At 41.7% G+C, this 18,029-nt stretch overlaps 1 protein-coding gene across 2 annotated transcripts in view; it reads right to left on the reverse strand.

Annotated features, from left to right (window-relative positions):
* The window catches only part of CRTC1 (CREB regulated transcription coactivator 1), a 59,169-nt gene extending 42,054 nt beyond the window's left edge, over positions 1-17,115 (reverse strand). For both annotated transcript variants that reach the window (XM_065422019.1, XM_065422018.1), the window contains exon 1: positions 16,970-17,115. In XM_065422019.1, coding sequence (XP_065278091.1) covers positions 16,970-17,095 — 126 coding nt within the window. In that variant the 5' untranslated portion in view covers positions 17,096-17,115. The remainder of the gene's footprint in view (positions 1-16,969) is intronic.
* Positions 17,116-18,029: the final 914 nt, after the last annotated feature.

Here is an 18,029-nt window from a genome sequence, read left to right on the forward strand (position 1 = left end):
ATGGAGTCCTGGTCCATGACTAGTGCTCCTACTCACTATGGTAATAAAAATAATTGTAGTAGTGAGGGCAAATGGGATGTTCGATACAGAACAGTTAAGGGGAGGAAAAAATGTAGTCTAACGAACTTAGCAAGAACAGTTGAGAGAAATTTCAAACAGTGTAAATCAAGACAAGCATATTATCTATAGGCAAGCATATTATCTATAACTGAAATTGCTGGTTTTGTGGTTTCTTTTGAACATACCCACCCACCACACCAAAAAGACAGACACACACACCTCTAATGGTAGAATCCTGACATTAAGATGAAGACAAATATTCCTTTCAATTCCTGACTGGGTGTAGAGGTGAAGAAATAACTGCTAATTTGCAAGGGTCATCAAAAGGAAGATGTGTAAGACTTTTCTATCAATTTAATCAGCAATTCTAGGTCAATGCAGTTCAATTTCCAATTATAATCTAATGATCACGGGGGTTAAATATGGGTCCTTGATTTGTCTTTTTTTTTTTTTTTTTTTTTACTAAAGAGAAAGAGTGCAAATCCCTTTATTTTATTATATAATTTAATTCTGACTTTGAGCATCTATAGCAGGGGTAGGCAGCCTTTCAGAAGTGGTGTGCCGAGTCTTCATTTATTCACTTTAATTTAAGGTTTCGCGTGCCGGTAATACATTTTAACGTTTTTTAGAAGATCTCTCTCTATAAGTCTATATTATATAACTAAACTACTGTTGTATGTAAAGTAAACAAGGTTTTCAAAATGTTTAAGAAGCTTCAATTAAATTAAAATGCTGATCTTACACCGCCAGCCTGCTCAGCCCGCTGCCAGCCTGGGGTTCTGTTCATCTAGGCCGGCAGCGGGCTGAGCGAGGCCTGCGGCCGGGACGTCGGCTGGCAAGGGGCCAGCAGCCGGGACCCCAGACCTGGGGGGGGGGGGTCAGGGCAGAAGGCTGAGGGTGTGGGGGGGGTTCAGGGGTCAGGGCAGAGGGCTGGGTGTGGAGGTGCAGGGCAGGGGTCAGGGCAGAGGGCTGGGGGGGTGTAGAGGTGCAGAGTAGAAGGCTGGGTGTGGGGGGGGTTCAGGGCAGAGGGCTGGGGTGCTCGGCTCATGGGGGTGCTCCCAGCCCCCTGCCCTGAGCAGCTCACGGCAGGGGGCTGGAAGGGATATGCCCTGTTCCACCCCCTTCCCCAAGGCCCCGTCCCTACCTCTTCTCTACCTCCTCTATGGAGCAGCGAGCACGCTGCCACTCGTTCCCCTCCCCCTCGCAAGGGCCATCAGCTGATCGGCGCAGGGAAGGAGAGGAGGAGGGGCAGGAAAGCACCACACTGGGGGAAGAAGCAGGGGAGGGGGGAAGCTTGGCTGCCGCAGGACCAAGCTTCTGCCTCCTGCCCCCGCAGGGGAGAGTGGTGGGCGGGGGGGCTGAGGGCCGGGACCGCGGCAGGCAGCAGCGTGCCACTCAAAATCGGCTTGCGTGCTGTAGGTTGCCGACCCCTGATCTATAGTCACCTAATCAAATGCAAGGATTTTTCAGATTGTCAAAAAACCCAAGCATTTATTTATAATACTCAACACACAGCTTCTACCTTGGCTAGTTTACATGCTAGAATTCTGGACATAGTTTCTTTTTACTTCAGAAAACAGCAAGTTGTATGTTCTGCAAATAAACCTGAATAACTAGATCAGAATTATTAAAGGCTGTGTGTGTGTGTGACGCTGCTATTTCAAGGTGTCAAAGAGGCACTAACAAGTTAAAAATGATTTTTAAAACAAAAATTTCCTTATCCAAGGCCACGATCCTGAAAACTGTTACACACAGGCAGACTTTTGCACCCATTCAGAACCCACTCTAGTCAATGGGGATCCACGCAGGCACAGGGGGTCCAAGTGCATGGAGAATTATTGCTTATGTTAACACCTTATTTTATTTAAAAAAGGTAAATAATTTTAAGCAGCTACACTGGTTTTCACAATTTACATTACTTACTCTAATCAACTTGAACATTAAGAGGAGACCAATTTCTCTTTATGATTCATATTCACTAGCACCAAGGCTTCAACCTCTAGATTGCAAACCCACCAAGAGAATGTTTACACCCAGACAGAAGCTGTTAAAACATTTAAAGTGTTATAATTTTTATTTTTTAGCAAACCTAAATTTCAGGCCATACTACTTAGTTGTCAGATTAGTTGTGGAAAATGTTAAATGCTCATGACAATAGATCGATTTTATCTGTAAAGCCGCTAGTGTGTTAATTCATCAGAAGACACTGTTAACTATATATTGCGCTAGAATGGAAACAGCATAGCCAGCTTTTTCACAATTCTACTAGGACAGTGCAGACAGACTGCACAGCAGAGTCTGTATCAAAGAGAAAAAAACAAAAAACAAATCCCTTCTCCTCTCCCTGTTTCTCTGCTGTCACAACTGGGAAGCAACTCCAGCAAGCCAAGCTTTCTAAAGACACTGATTCCCTGCAATTCCTAATGCTGATCAGACAGCAGTGTCTGGATCCAGACTGACAGATGTTTTTCCAACAGGACTGGCACAGGAAGTGAAAGCTTGAAGTTTGAGCAAAGTTGTAACCTACAGTGATAGCACCTGTTCTTTCCAGGGCACTCAAGGGACATAACGTATTCCACCACCACCTTTATAGTGAAATGTTTTGTAAGTTTTATTTTCTTACACAATTTTTTTTTTTTTTTTTGGTTACTCATAGAATAGAACAGCAATAACACTGGCTACAACCAGACAGTGTAGATAGGACTGTGTGAAAGTTTCCCTACTTGCATCTGCCAATGTCTTCAAACTTGAACTGTGATGCCATTAATATTCAGGTGCTGTAGGTTCTACAGCACAGACAACCAAGCCAAAACAGGAAGCCAAATAACTACTACAAACCAAGTGAAAATTACTAAAAAAATCCTCTTACCTATAACATGTTAGAAGTTATCAGCCAGTGACAAAAGCAATGAAAACTGTGTTTTTGCTACATAACTATATTTCATTGGAGCTTTTTTTAAAAATCCCACAACTCTTCAATATCATCAGAGCAGTAAAGTAAGTAAGTATCCGTTGGTGGGCTCACAATTTCCAACAAAAGGTCCCACTCCTTCAATTAACTACACATGGTGGACTACTGCACCTGTGCGTAGCTCCACTGACATCAGCAGTCCATCCACATGCTATCAGATGCAATACTCAAGCCCAAGAGCCTTCCCAATGCACTAAAAAGTCATCTATACAACTTCTCAAACCCTTTGAAAACATCTTTGTCCTAAGCGTGCTGCTACTTCAGTTACTCTCTGCTAACCACAAGGTCTCTAAGGCTAAGGACTTGTCGAAAATCCTATGCAGGTCATTTAAGATGGGATAAAAACATTAAGAAATATGCACTGAACATAAGAATGGCCACATTGGGTCAGACCAGTGGTCCATCTTGCCCAGTATCCTGTCTTCCAAGAGAGGCTGGCGCCAGATGCTTCAGAGGGAATGAACAAAACAGGGCAATTATTGAGTGATTCATCCCGTCGTCAATTCCCAGCTTCCGGTAGTCAGATGTTTAGGGTCAACCAGAGCATTGGGTTGCGTTCCTGACCATCTTAGCTAATAGCCATTGATGGATCTATTCTCCATGAACATACCTAATTCTTTTTTTAACCTAGTTATATTTTTGGCCTTCACAACATCCCCTGACAATGAGTTCCACAGGTTCACTATGCACTGTGTGAAGTATTTCCTCATGTCTGTTTTAAACCTGCTGCCTATTAATTTTCTTGGATGACGCCTGGTTTGTGTTATGTGGAGGGTTAAATAAACACTTCTCTAGTCACTTTCTCCACACCGTTCATGATTTTGTAGACCTCTATCATATCCTCCCCCCCCTTAGCTGTCTCTCTTCTAAGCTGCACAGTCCCAGTCTTTTTAATCTCTCCTCATGTGGCGATGCATGGACTGATTCTGCTTTGGACAAGAGGAACGCACTAGCTCATTGGTTTTAAAACTCTGGGGTGCACCTCCCTGAGGGAGGCAGGATGAGGTTATCAGGGGAGTAGTAAACAGGATGGAGCAGAGGTGCTTCCAAGTCAGCCACATCGTGCATGTCACTGCAGGCCCCGTCTGGTGACACAGTTAGGAGGCTGCTGCCATCACTTGCAGCTTGGGAACTGGGCTTTGCTCAAGTTCAGGTCAGGCAGACAGCATGTAGGCAGCTGGGCAGCCTTCAGGTGCCTGTCCATGCACACTGCAGAGGTACCAGATTTGATGGGAGGGGTCACTACAAAGCTGCAGCAAGGAGGAAGTAGAGCCTCCCCAGCACCAGCAGTTCATCTTCCTGTGCTCAGCAGCAAGTAAGAGGCAGGGGGCAGGTGGGCACCTGGTACTTGCTGCTGACAGAAGTGTGACTGGGGGAGGGGTGAGTGCATCAGAGGCACCCCTGCCTCTTCACCTCCTGCAGGCACCCAGCAACAACCCACCCCCTGCCTCCCACACAGTCTGCCCCCTGTATCTTCCCAGGCACCCACCGCATCTTCCCATGCACTCATCAGCCCTGCCTCCTACTCTTCCCTGCATTGCCAAAGGGCGGAGGGGAGCGTGCATGGAATGTGACTCTCCAAAAGGGGGAAAAGCAAAAAGAAAGTTTGGGAATCTCTGGATTGGATGACATAATAAGTTCCCATTTCTAATGTCCATGATTCTGTGAGCCATCATTGCTGTAAGAATATTATAGCAGAGCTATAAAAAGGTAACAATTATACACACACAAAATTAATTCACTTTTGAAGCTTTCAGAACTTATAATTATAATGCTGTGTTGTTAAAATCAGTGCCGATCAGTCAAATGACACCCAATCATAAGAACTCAGAGTTCAGGTATTTACTGATAGAAGCTTAGTCAGTAATCATTACCTGCCGGCTAGGCTTCTGAACTTGCTGAGGTATTCACTGCATCCTTACAGTTACAAAGCAGCCAAGAATTACTACAGTCTTGCATGAGTTTATAGAGGGTTTTTTCTGCCTTCTTAATGAAGAGATTATTTTTGAGACCTCAGCTCATTTCACTGAATCATTTCTTCTCTTATGCTTCATCTGTAAATTCCATAAAGCTAGACCTCCATGACATTCTAAATTCGCCCTCATAAGCTTAAAACAAATCTTCAAGGTGGCCTCAGTTATAAGGTTATTTGTCTTATGAATAAAGCAATATTATAGTTACACACACACACACACACACACAGATCATCTCTGCAACAGGAGATATTGTTGCTGTTATATAAAAGTCGCCCTTTTTTATTCTGGGAGTAGCCAATTATGCATTTTAGGAGTGAAAATATTTATTATTCATACATCATGCTAAATTTGCATTATACTTCATACACTAAATTCCTTTTGCATATGAATATGAATCCAGATATGACGTACCAGAGAAATATGGGTGGGTGATTTAATAGAGCACTGTGTCATTTTTTTCCCATTAGCCAAGCCTGAAGTCTTCTGGAAAATGAAGAAGTATAACCTATTTGAGTGCCTAAGGAATCAGAACATATCTTGCAGCATTTGTTTAAAAAAAAAAAAAAAAAAAATACAATTTAACAGATTGTTTTTCTATGTTTAAATACACGTTGCTATTTTTAGTGAACAAAAGTTTGCAGTTTAAAACCCAGTCACAACTCAGTAACAAGTAAAATCAGGATACAGACTTAAAAGAGTGACTATTCTTCAGAGTTCTGCTCTATCGCTGGGCATGGAGCCAAGCTAAGCTACAATACAAACCAAACCTGATTTGTGCTTAAAAAAAAAAAAAAAAAAAAAAGCACACATACACACAAATCAGATCTATTGCCAGTTCTCAAATGTCACCCTTTGTTTCTGAAAAATATCCAGCCAAAAGGAGAATGTCTACCACTGACAATTAAATGTAAAACCTCAACCTGGACTCAGACTTGAAATTTATTGGTTAGTTTATTATGAAAAGAACTCTCCTGTCCGAAATGTTTTAAGTTTAATGGTGTAGAGCCACCTTTAACCATCTGTGAACAAATAATTTTTGAAGTGTGTCTGCTTGCTGATGGACATTTCACAGGATGATCTGGAATGAAGTGTGCCTCCCTAATACCTGCTCTTTGCCCCATGCCCCGCTCCTCAAATAGAAAGGCCTCAGGAAAGATCAAACAAAAGCAGAGATGCCCTCATTAAGCAAGATAAAAATAAGCTTTTATGCTCCAATTTTTATTTTTAGCCACAGAATGAATATTCAGTTACATAACCCAACATGTTTCATAAATCAAAAGGCAAACAGGGCATATTTACATTCTTTGAAGTGTACTATGAGGGCACATGGCTGTACACCACAGACAGGTAGCTGGGAGCATGCCTAGTGTGATTCATTAGTTAAAATGTTATTGTTACAAAATGAATAAATGATTCATCCACTGTGGAGTCTTGTGTTCATTCACACTGGAGAGAAGGTTATTTAACCATATCGGTGCTACCAAATTTATACTTCACCAATCCCAGTGATGTCACAAACTTTGCAACATGCCTTTTCCTTCGACAGTTCTTTAAATTATGACTACACTTGATCTTCAGCCTCCGACCTTCATGCTGCACCTCAAGAATTGTACTGAGTTTACAAGATGAGGAACAAGCCCCCTTAAGTTTGGAAACACTTGGCATTCCCAGAATGCTAAAAGCTCACATAGATTTAATCCTTTTGCTGGACAAATGAAAAACATGATCTTACCGAAAAGATTAACCGAGTTTGAATTCCGTACACAAGGGTGGGAATCAGGCACTTTTCAAAATGTCCTCCTCAGTCTCCCTCTCAGGTGGGAGAATGCCACAAAATTAAAAAAAAATCTCTGTTGTGGGTTTCCTGCAATTGTGTCCTTGCCACAAGCTTTTAAGCAATCTGACGGTCACTGGATATATAGATAGTAAGGGGTAAAGAACTTGATAACCCACTCTACCCAACAGTATTAGAAGCCATAAAAATGGCCTCAGTGTGTCACTGAGGAAAAAGAAAAGGGCGCTCCAGTCCATTGCCTTGACCCCTGCCCCCAGATCTTTTCAAAAGAACCAGCCCACTGGAGGTGTCGGAACACAACTTGAGGGATTTCAGTGCATCAGAACAATTAGAAATGAAAATAATGAAGAATCCTCTGTAGAGCTACACACCTCTCTGCAAGTATCTCTTTCTAACCTGACGCCTCTGAAGAGCTGGCAGTAGATAATCAGTTGCCTCAAATAGCAACACACCTTTTTGAACTACCTGGGCACAATTCTCAGCTGGCTGATGTCTTGGGCAGATAGTGGTTTGGGGCATCCAATTCTAATTTATCTCCCTTCTGAAACCTTGATGATCCAGAGGAAAACAAACATCACTAATAATAAAGTAATTATATATTGGGAATCCAAATGAATTGAAGATTTACCTACCATCACAGCAATTTGCCATTAGCACATCCAACTACTAACATGCAGAAGACTCACAAGCAGCCTCAAAAATTAAGGTATGTGGGAACATCAGGGAGAGTATTCTCCCAGTCACCAAGAAAACAGAGATGGGATTAATTGGCAAGGAAGTAAATATTCTAGGAACACTTCCTAATAAAAAATATGAACTTTTCCTAGTACCTTTCATCCAAGAACCTTCAAGTGTTTTACAAACATTATTCCCATTTTAAAGGAGGGGGAAGCACGAGGAGGTTAAGTGACATGCCCAAGGCCACACACTAGGTTACTGACTGAAACTGGAGCTCTCAGCTCAGGAGACTTGGCTTCCAATAACCTACTCTGAGCAGTAGACCACAATTCCTCTGAATAGCAAAGTAATCATGTTTATGAAATTTGTAAGGGTACCCCATAAAGTAAGAATGTGCCACTCTAATCCTCCCCACCACCCACAACAAATGATAAAAAAATTAGGATTCATTTTATGTGATTTTTTTTTTTTAAATAATGCACAGGATTGTTCTGGGGAGAGAGAAGAATTTTTATTCCTAGGAAATCAGTTATAAACAGTTCTATCATAGTTATTCAGTGATAGCATTATGAGTTATAAAGTAGTGATGCATTTTCAAACATCTTTGGTTGACAAAATATGCTCTTTTGCAATGCTAATTTGACTCTAAACACAAGTGCCAATGGAGACCTTTACAAATGTCTTGTTCGGAGTTGTCATGCATAGCATGTTCAGTACTATACGAAAGAGGATTTTAAACAAGCCAAACAACTATATTAAACACTAGCCTCCTGAATTCCATTGTTTCAACTACATGGAGGTCTCCACTTCGGTCACCACCCTCTGAAATTTACACTAGTCTTTGGGCTGCATTTGTTTGCTTAACTGCAAGTACTTTAAGAGCAAAGCAGCACAAAGGATGCACTGTTGAGGTCACAACCGGTTGTTGTCACAAAGTGAACATTGTTGCATGGTTAGCAAAAACTCCAATAGAGTATCTTGACAGCCTATTTCTTTTCACCTAGTTCTTCCAATGCCATCAGCTGGCATATATGTATCTGTAAAACAGCTACAATAGCACATTTATGATATAAGAGTAATATTACAGCCATAAGCTGAATTTATTTTAAAATGTAAACCCCCATTGTTTTTTCTTCTCAGATATAGTTTTACATTTGCTGCACACTACACTAAAGTAGTGAGTTCCTGATAATATATTTAGTACTAAAACAAAGCCAACACAAAATAAGCTATTGTGCACAAATTGGTATTTTCACAGCTGCTCTGACAAGACTCCTGTAATAATTCACTATTAGAAATTGCTAAAGTTGTTTCATAATTAAAGTTGAGTGATATAATAAGATAATGCAAATGTATCTTACACTAAGGGCAACAATTTGAACCAAAAATTTACTTTGATAAAATTAATTTTTTTTGCTGAATCTGAATCATTTTAGTATTACTGCACATTAAAAAAAATGTAAATAACTAATTTCTCTCAATTTACTACCAGACAAAATTTAAAAGCAAAAAAGTTAATAGCAAGAAGATTTAAGAAGCTGCTACTAAATCATAACTGAATTTAAACAAGTGTAGATCATCTTAAAATTACTAAGCAATAGCATCTTACATGTACCTTACATGTTCTCAATGCAGACACGTCACTGAAGAGTACAAATAACTGGCAGAATTATTGTGCTCAAACATTAAAAGCTGAAATGCCACCTTACAGTTACTGATCCTGCACAGAGTTTCAGTGGAGCTCCATCTGGGCATGAGTCCACTCAGACCAAGTTCGGTGAAGAAGGAAGTCCTTACTCTCTTTAAAATGTAGGAAATAGTTTGCAACAAAATCAATGAGACAAATAGATGGGCTCTAGCACTAATTACTTATTTCCTATTTTAAAAGTAGTATTTTGTCAATCAGTTAAAAAAAAAGTCTGCTTTCTCCCAATTGGCACAGTCAAATCTAAGGTGATGCCAAGGAAAAAGGTGATGTTTTTGTCCTGTGGAAAATGAGATGCAGCTGGCAACAGAGAAGTTGTGAGAACTTATCTTAAGTCTTTTCTACTATAAGAAACTAAACCATTACTCAAAAAGAACAGGAGTACTTGTGGCACCTTAGAGACTAACAAATTTATTAGAGCATAAGCTTTCGTGGGCTACAACCCACTTCTTCGGATGCATATAGAGTGAAACATATATTGAGGAGATATATACACACACACATACAGAGAGCATGAACAGGTGGGAGTTGTCTTACCAACTCTGAGAGGCCAATTAAGTAAGAGAAAAAAAACTTTTGAAGTGATAATCAAGATGGCTCAGTACAGACAGTTTGATAAGAAGCAAGTGTGAAAATACTTACAAGGGGAGATAGATTCAATGTTTGTAATGGCTCAGCCATTCCCAGTCTTTATTTAATCCGAGTACTGAGCCTCTTTTTCTGCAATGGTTCCCCCAAACCAGGGCTGAAAAGAGTTGACCGTACAAAACTGTTTTCCCTTGCTTTCTTCCACCAAATCGCAATCACACTTTCTGTAATAGTACTGAAAGCCTGATCTACATTCAAACATTTTTAAGGGAAATGTGTTGCTAAAACATTTTCAGCAATTGTTCCATATCATAGCATAGACGTGGTTTTGTGGTCCAGTCCTACAACCCCTTATTCATGCAGGAGGTTCTTATTCACATGAGCAGTTCTCCACTCAGGTCAATAGGCCAAGTTTTGTAATTATAACCAGTACTAAATCAAAATTACAGACTTTGGGTTATAAACAGGACAGTGAGAAATTAACAACCCAAAACAACTTTTTGGGATCTTAACTAAGGAAAAACCTGCTCTCAAAACTAATGGTTCTCAACTATTGGTCTATATCCCAATACTGCGACTTCTGGCATGTGTGTCTGGGATGTCAAGAATGCATTTTACTGGGAAGGAAAACCTAAGTTCAACATCAAACAACTGGAAGAGCTGAGCATACATATCTTTCAGAATGGATTTGCTTGTAAACTGAAAAAAGAACGAGGAGTACTTGTGGCACCTTAGAGACTAACAAATTTATTTGTCTCTAAGGTGCCACAAGTACTCCTCATTCTTTTTGCTGATACAGACTAACATGGCTGCCACTCTGAAACTTGTAAACTGAATAACTGCTATGAAGGCAAACCACCATAGGGATTCTCCAGCACTTGGGCTAAAGAAACAACTTTAAAGACAGAATTTGTTTAACTGAATATGGTGTTCTCCTACTATCAGTTACAAGATGCTGTTAAAACATATCAGATTTTTACAAATGTAATTTCTTGTGTATGTATAGAATCTAACAAAACATTATGACCCTAAATACAAGAACACTGCAACTTTATAGGAAAAGACTTCCTCTAAGAAAATTCAGTAATAAGAATGCATGTAAATGACAAATTAAAAACAAAGCAATTTTCCCCTTTCTTTTTTCAAACAAAATGTAAGCAAGTTTATAGTAAGAAATACTACACCGGTAAATAAAGTATGTATGTTTTATACTATGGCATATCAACAGCCAACCAGGTCTATTTCCCTTGGACAACGCAGACTAGTTAAGGAACACAGAGTGATGCACAAGAACAGAAACTCTTTATTCCCTTGTGGGTAATTAACTTTCATGGTCACACAATGCAATTTACACTAAAACTTACAAAGAATGATTAACATTTGGTACAATTATTTCTGCACATTTAATTCTCCCTAAGCTTGTGAGTATAAGTACAAAATGCACAAAGCCAATGGGCACACAGTATGGCCCCTTGGACATTTAGGCCCTGATTCTGCAACCTGTTACACACCGGCAGACACCTGAACACAAATCCCCAATCACTTCAAGGATGCTACCTGCAGGCACAGGTGTCTACCCACAAACAGCCAATTGGAGGATTATGGCTTTAGTCTATGTCCTGCCACAGAAATTCAGTTACCATACTGGAAGATTATGAACCAGCCCTAAGTGACCTAGTCTGTGTCTTAGAGATGTGGTATCCAGGGACCTGAGTCTTTCTTTAGAATTATGAAGGACTTAAATGGAGGGAGGGATAGCTCAGTGGTTTGAGCATTGGCCTGCTAAACCCAAGGTTGTGAGCTCAATCCTTGAGGGGGCCACTTAGGGATCTGGGGCAAAATCAGTACTTGGTCCTGCTAGTGAAGGCAGGGGGCTGGACTCAATGACCTTTCAAGGTCCCTTCCAGGTCTAGGAGATAGGATATCTCCATTTATTAAATTAAATGGGAGGACCTTTACCGTCCCACCCACCTCCCCCAAAAAACCTAGGGAACTAAAAGTCAAAATTAATATGTACATTTGAGGGGAAACCTCAGTCTAAAATCCAGCTAACTTCCTTTATAACTATGTATTGATAGATATATGTTTACAATAGCAGTCGTCTGTTAAAAAAAAAAAGAAAGAAAAGAAAAATCATGAGCTGCACCAGCACAAAACATTTTTAAATCCATCAACAGTGAATTAAAAAAAAAAAAAAAAAAAATCTAAAATACAGTGCCATGATTTTCTAATGGTTGACTTTTTTTTTTTTTAAATCAGTTACATGACTTTTGTATTCAGACTCTGCTACATCATTTGTGTGTTGATTTATAGGTAATATTTAAAATATTACCAAAGTACAATATCAAATAAAAATTGTTGTTCTGCTTAAGAAATTAGCAGCTAAAATCTGAAATAAAATAAAAAAGCATTTTAGACACTGATTAAATAATGTAGAGGTCAGATCTCTCAAACCCTTATAAGTGAAGTACAGTGCTTACTGAAGTACAGTACTATTGACATAAATGGGACTACCCCCAGTGTAACGCACTAGCCGCAGCATTCACAGGATTAAGCCCTAATTTTCCATGATATATTTCTTCAATATATTTTAGCTTTACATATATGTATAATGGCTATCCACCTAGTTAGCATTTTCATTGAATTCTTTTAACAAAAACACTATCTTAATAAAACTGAATACTGTATCACCATCATTAATTTTTAGCCTGCCTTTTAAAAAATGTATGGATGAGCATTCTTGGTTTAACTAATCTTTTAAATACTGTTTTGCATAATGTCTACATTTGATTGATTGCAAATTGTGTGTTCTATGAACATATAAGACATATTGCTCTTTTACACAGGCTTTAATTCAAAATACAAGTAATGAAATTCTCTCTTACTTTACATACAACAATTTTATTGCATATATACACACACAAATGTATTGATATCTTACCCTGTTTAATCATTCATTCATTTTATTTAATTTTACTTCAGTCATGTGGCTACACCTACTACATTAAGTTTATTGTTGTCACTTTCTGTGTTTAAGATTGAAAGATCAATTTAAAAACTTCATTGTCATAAAAATTCAAGCATTCAGGCTTAGTTAAGGTGAAATTTGAGCAGGTATTTCACAAAAGTAATTTTCAGTAACTAACACTGAAAAAAACAGGTAATGTAGGCATACACCATTTTCTCACGTCTTAAACATATGCAGACAAACACTGTAACAGTACCATCATATGGATTGATATGACACTGGATTGTGTGTTATAGAACATAATAAAATAAATGTGTGCCATTGTGGATCATAGGCTTATTATTATTATTAGGGGTCCTCAGATGAAGAGTATTGTTATTAGTATTAAGGTTGAATGAAACATCTCCATGCACTTCCATTACCATTGGGGTTTTATCCACAACACAAACCTTTACACAAGAGTACTGGAATAATGCAAAATGTTTCCAACTGTTGACATGAAGCTAGTTTTTTGTTTACTTCCTTGTTTATGAACCAGCATCATCTATGTCAGCATAGCTCTCAGAGCAGTGCTCACTTAGTTAACACAGCTGAGTCCAGAAGAGGGAGCTCAAATACTGTTTTGGCTGAGATCCCTCAAATCCTAGTGACTTACAAAAAATATAAAACAAACAGCTAGAATCCAGGGGACATCTCCAACTGGATTAGAACCACCTTTAATAGGCAGATGACATTCTGAGCCTAAACTGCTTTTTTAGACCCTGAATTTCCTGACATTTGAAGGTCCAAATATGAATACCAACATTTCTTGAATTTTTTTGTGTGCTAACATTTTGGTCCATATAACCTTGAAAAATTGATTCATATTTATAAAGGAATATTAAGGCTGCTACTCGATCATTTAAGAGGACACACGCAGTGGCAAGCCTCATCACGCTGTGCTGGAGCAGATATTTTGTGGGGAGACTGATGTGGATAGCCCATTCATCAAAAGAAAGTAGTAATTGGTAGGGGGAAAGCTGTTGGAAGTTCATGCCCTGTCCCAAAAAATTACATTTCCAACCTTAAAAATAGCTCCTACTCTCTGTTTATGATATTAAAGTCCACAATAAAGAAAAGTTCTTTTCACTCACTTTGGTAAGATGGGATCTCACAGATCTCTCCAATTACAGGCACAAAGGTCCCATACACAAGGGGCAATTCCATTTGAGACACATCCCCACTTTAGTGTGTTCCCTATATTAGCCATTCACCTCCCTCTCCCCACACACACTGCCTAGATAATTTAAAAAAAAAAAAAAAAAAAAAAAAAACATGCTCCCAAGTTCTCTCTGCTGCAAGATGGGCCTTCCTCCCCACTCTGTCACGATGAGGCTAAGCTACCTTTAAAACTAAAATAATTTAAATTTGGGGGGGGGGGGGGGAGATGCATTTCTGGTGTGAAAAAAAAATCAAGACTTTGCTGTTTCATATTTAAAATACTCTGGGGTAAGAACAAGAAAATACCATGACTTCAACAACAACAACAACAAAACCACACAAGACAGCCTATATTGTATAAATAGGTGGAAGAATACCAACTCAGAAAAGCATTAGTGTGCGTATGCACAAGTCTTTGCATAGCAAGTCTTTGCCTCTGCTATGACCAATAACTAACACTAAATAGACAAGATGGGTAAACACTGCAAAAAGAAAATTACTAATAATGAAAAAAAACGAGAATTTTTGGGTTGGTTCCACAAACTGAATCAGAATAATGCATTTTCAAACTGACAGCAAAGTGTGTGGTTGCCAAGTGAAATTGAGAGCAAACAGCAAGATTGTGCTTAACCCTTTTTATGTTGCATTTTAAACACAGATGAAATCATGCAATAAAAAAAATTCACAAAGGAGACATTGTGCTCAGCTATTTGGTCAAAATTTCCATCACTTCAGAACCCAGATTCCTGAAACAAGTTATTCAGCTTGGGTCACTTTCTCAATGCTGGTCTTCCTTAAACTAAAGATGAGTTCCATCTGCAAAATTCAGACTAGAATTTTGAACACCAATATTTGGGTATGATTGGATCTAGGATTTTGATTTGTATACATCCTTACCATATATAAATATTTCAAACTGTGAATGCTCAGTACTGAATATCACTTTTCAATGGGCACATTTTAAATATATGTTTCAGGAATTCTCTCTCAAGAATATTCAAATCCTGAGAAGTATCTGGAGGGTTGAAAATTACAAAGCTTGTGTATATTTAAATAGATTCTTTACAAAACCCAACTTGACAAGCTCTACCAGGACAACAGCAACACAAGGGATAAGAGAAGATTCAGATAACTGTAAACATCACTAAAACTGCTTTCAGTATATCCTCAACTAACACAAGGAGAAACTACACATAGCATCCTCCATTAAATGTCAACAAATAGTTTAGCGTGAACAGAGTAAGTAAGTATATACCATAGTAAGAGTTAGCTGTTAAAAGAAATGTGCCTTTGTTTTATTAGAGAGACAAGGTGGGTGAGGTAATATCTTTTACTGGACCAGCTTCTATTGGTGAAAGAGACCAAGCTGTTTGAATTAAACCAATAAACAAGTATTTACACTATTCTGATAACAAGGAATATAAAGCAATACAGCAAATTCAACAATATGTGCCCTTTCCTGGTATGATAGGGCTACAAACAGGCTTGCCTTTTTTTTTTTTTTTTTTTTTTTTAAACTTAAAGCAGTATCAAAAATGTTGACACACACACACACATAAGCTGAAGACACTAATGGAGAGTTCTCTCTCTCTCTCTCAACCATCACTAGATCTAAACCAGAAAAATCCATAAGCAGTCAAAATAGCACCCTGACATTCCTGGCAAGCACTAAAACTGTATTCACTACACTGTAATTTCTAATTATGTGTTTCCCAAAGACAGCACAAGACAAGACGGAGTTGAAGGTGCACTAGTTTGCACTGATGACAATTAAAACATAATGGGAAAAATATTAATGATGGTAACTCCATGCATTCACACAGTTTTACTTATTATCAGTATGGTAATACAGGTGCCTCCTCTACACCTTCTTGTGCCTGAAACTCATCCTACGTAAAGCCTAAATTCAGTTGCAAGTTACTCAAGGCAGGGACTCATCTCTCATATTTTGTAAAGCAAAAGGAAGCTTTCAGCACTCTACAGAAGGTAGCAAGAAAGCAAATGCATATTTACATAGAAGGAGGACAAGGATCAGATTATAAACTCTTTGAGAGAGACACAATGCCTTTCTGTATGTTCGCACAGGACCAAGCACAAAAGGCCCCTGAACCTAAAATACTACATGAAATCTTCCCCACATTCCTGATGGACCTCACACCCAGATGATACTCCTCTCACCTCAGTCTGGGCTCTCACTCACACAATGATGCTCATTAGCATTCCTAGGTACGGATTCTATCCAGCAGTAATAACCTACTTCTGTTCAGCAGATGGGCATTATGGCAACCACCAAAAGCTGGACAGGGCAAAAGGGACTGCAGAACCCCATGCCACAAATCCAACCAGTCTCCACTCTTCTGTGAGCTACCAGAATACATGGCACTACCTACCATGTGTATATAGTGGGGAGCTCGCCTGAGGAGCCCTGCTCTCCAGAGGGGGAAGTTTAACCAGCACTTGGGCTGCACACAGCACTCCTCCTCCCTCAACCCCTACCCACACACAGAGGGGGGGGGTGTCAACCGCCCCCTCCTCCCTCAACCCCTACCCACACACAGAGGGGGGGGTGTCAACCGCCCCCTCCTCCCTCAACCCCTACCCACACACAGAGGGGGGGGGTGTCAACCGCCCCCTCCTCCCTCAACCCCTACCCACACACAGAGGGGGGGGTGTCAACCGCCCCCTCCTCCCTCAACCCCTACCCACACACAGAGGGGGGGGGGTGTCAACCGCCCCCTCCTCCCTCAACCCCTACCCACACACAGAGGGGGGGGTGTCAACCGCCCCCTCCTCCCTCAGCCCCTACCCACACACAGAGGGGGTCAACCGCCCCCTCCTCCCTCAGCACCCCCGAGGGATGTAAACTGCCACCTCCTCAGCCCCTCCCCCACGAGAGGGATGCGAGCTGCCCCCTCCTCCGCAGCCGCCCGCTCCACGGGGGTCAGCTGCCGTCGCCCCCCGGCTACTGCCCCTCAGAAGGGTCCGCCGCCCCCCCTCAGCCCCTCGTCGGGGCCCCGCGCTCACTCACCCTGTGGGCCCGGGTCAGGCTCAGGTCCTTCATCACCTCCTCGAAAGCCGCCGTCTCCTCCGCCTGCTTCTGGTTGTGCAGCGCGATCTTCTCGCTGAATTTCCGCGGGTTGTTCGAGGCCGCCATCTTCCCCCGTCCGCATCCCCCTCCCCGGGCCGGAGGGGCCAAGGCGCATGCGCGGGCGGAGGGGCAGGGCGGGGGGTGGAGACCAGCAGCGCCCGCGCCTGAGACGGGGCGAAGTGAACCAAGTGCGCATGCGTACGCGGGGCGAAATGCAGCAGACGCCATTGCACACGCGCAGCAGCGGACTTTCCTGCCTTCCCCCCAGGTACTGGCCCTTTAAAGATGAGTTGGGAGGGGAAGGAAGAGGAGTAGGTTGGGCACCGTACAGCGCGCATGCGCCGTAAATCTAGGCTCCACCTTCCCATTCCCATCCAGCAAGAACAGATGGATGGGGCGGGGCCACCTAGTCTAGCTGCCCCCAACCCCCCCCATTTCTCCCTCCTGTCCCCCCCAGCCTGCCCCCAACCCCCCATTTCTCCCTCCTGTCCCCCCCGCCTCCACCCCAGCCCTGCCTGCCCCAACCCCCCCACTTCCCCCTCCTGTCCCCCCCGCCTCCACCCCAGCCTGCCCCCAACCCCCCACTTCTCCCTCCTGTCCCCCCCGCCTCCACCCCAGCCTGCCCCCAACCCCCCACTTCTCCCTCCTGTCCCCCCCGCCTCCATCTCAGCCCTACCTGCCCCCCACTTCCCCCTCCTGTCCCCCACCTCCACCCCAGCCCTGCCTGCCCCTAACCCCCCCCACTTCCCCCTCCTGTCCCCCTTCTCCACCCCAGCCCTGACTGCCCCCACCCCCATCACCCTCCTATCCCCCCCTGCCTCCACCCTAGCCCTCGCTGCCCCCTACCCCCATCACCCTTCTAGCTCTGGATGCCTCCAAATCCCCCCCCCACACACACATATATATGGGGAAAGCTTGGAAAAGTGACCCAAGGGCACCCTGAAGGATCAGAAACCAGGGGGATAAATAAGTACCCCAGCATGTTTTTTAATCTTGTATT

Source organism: Emys orbicularis, chromosome 24 (genome assembly GCF_028017835.1).
Source record: "Emys orbicularis isolate rEmyOrb1 chromosome 24, rEmyOrb1.hap1, whole genome shotgun sequence".
In the NCBI taxonomy this organism is placed as follows: Eukaryota; Metazoa; Chordata; order Testudines; family Emydidae; genus Emys; species Emys orbicularis.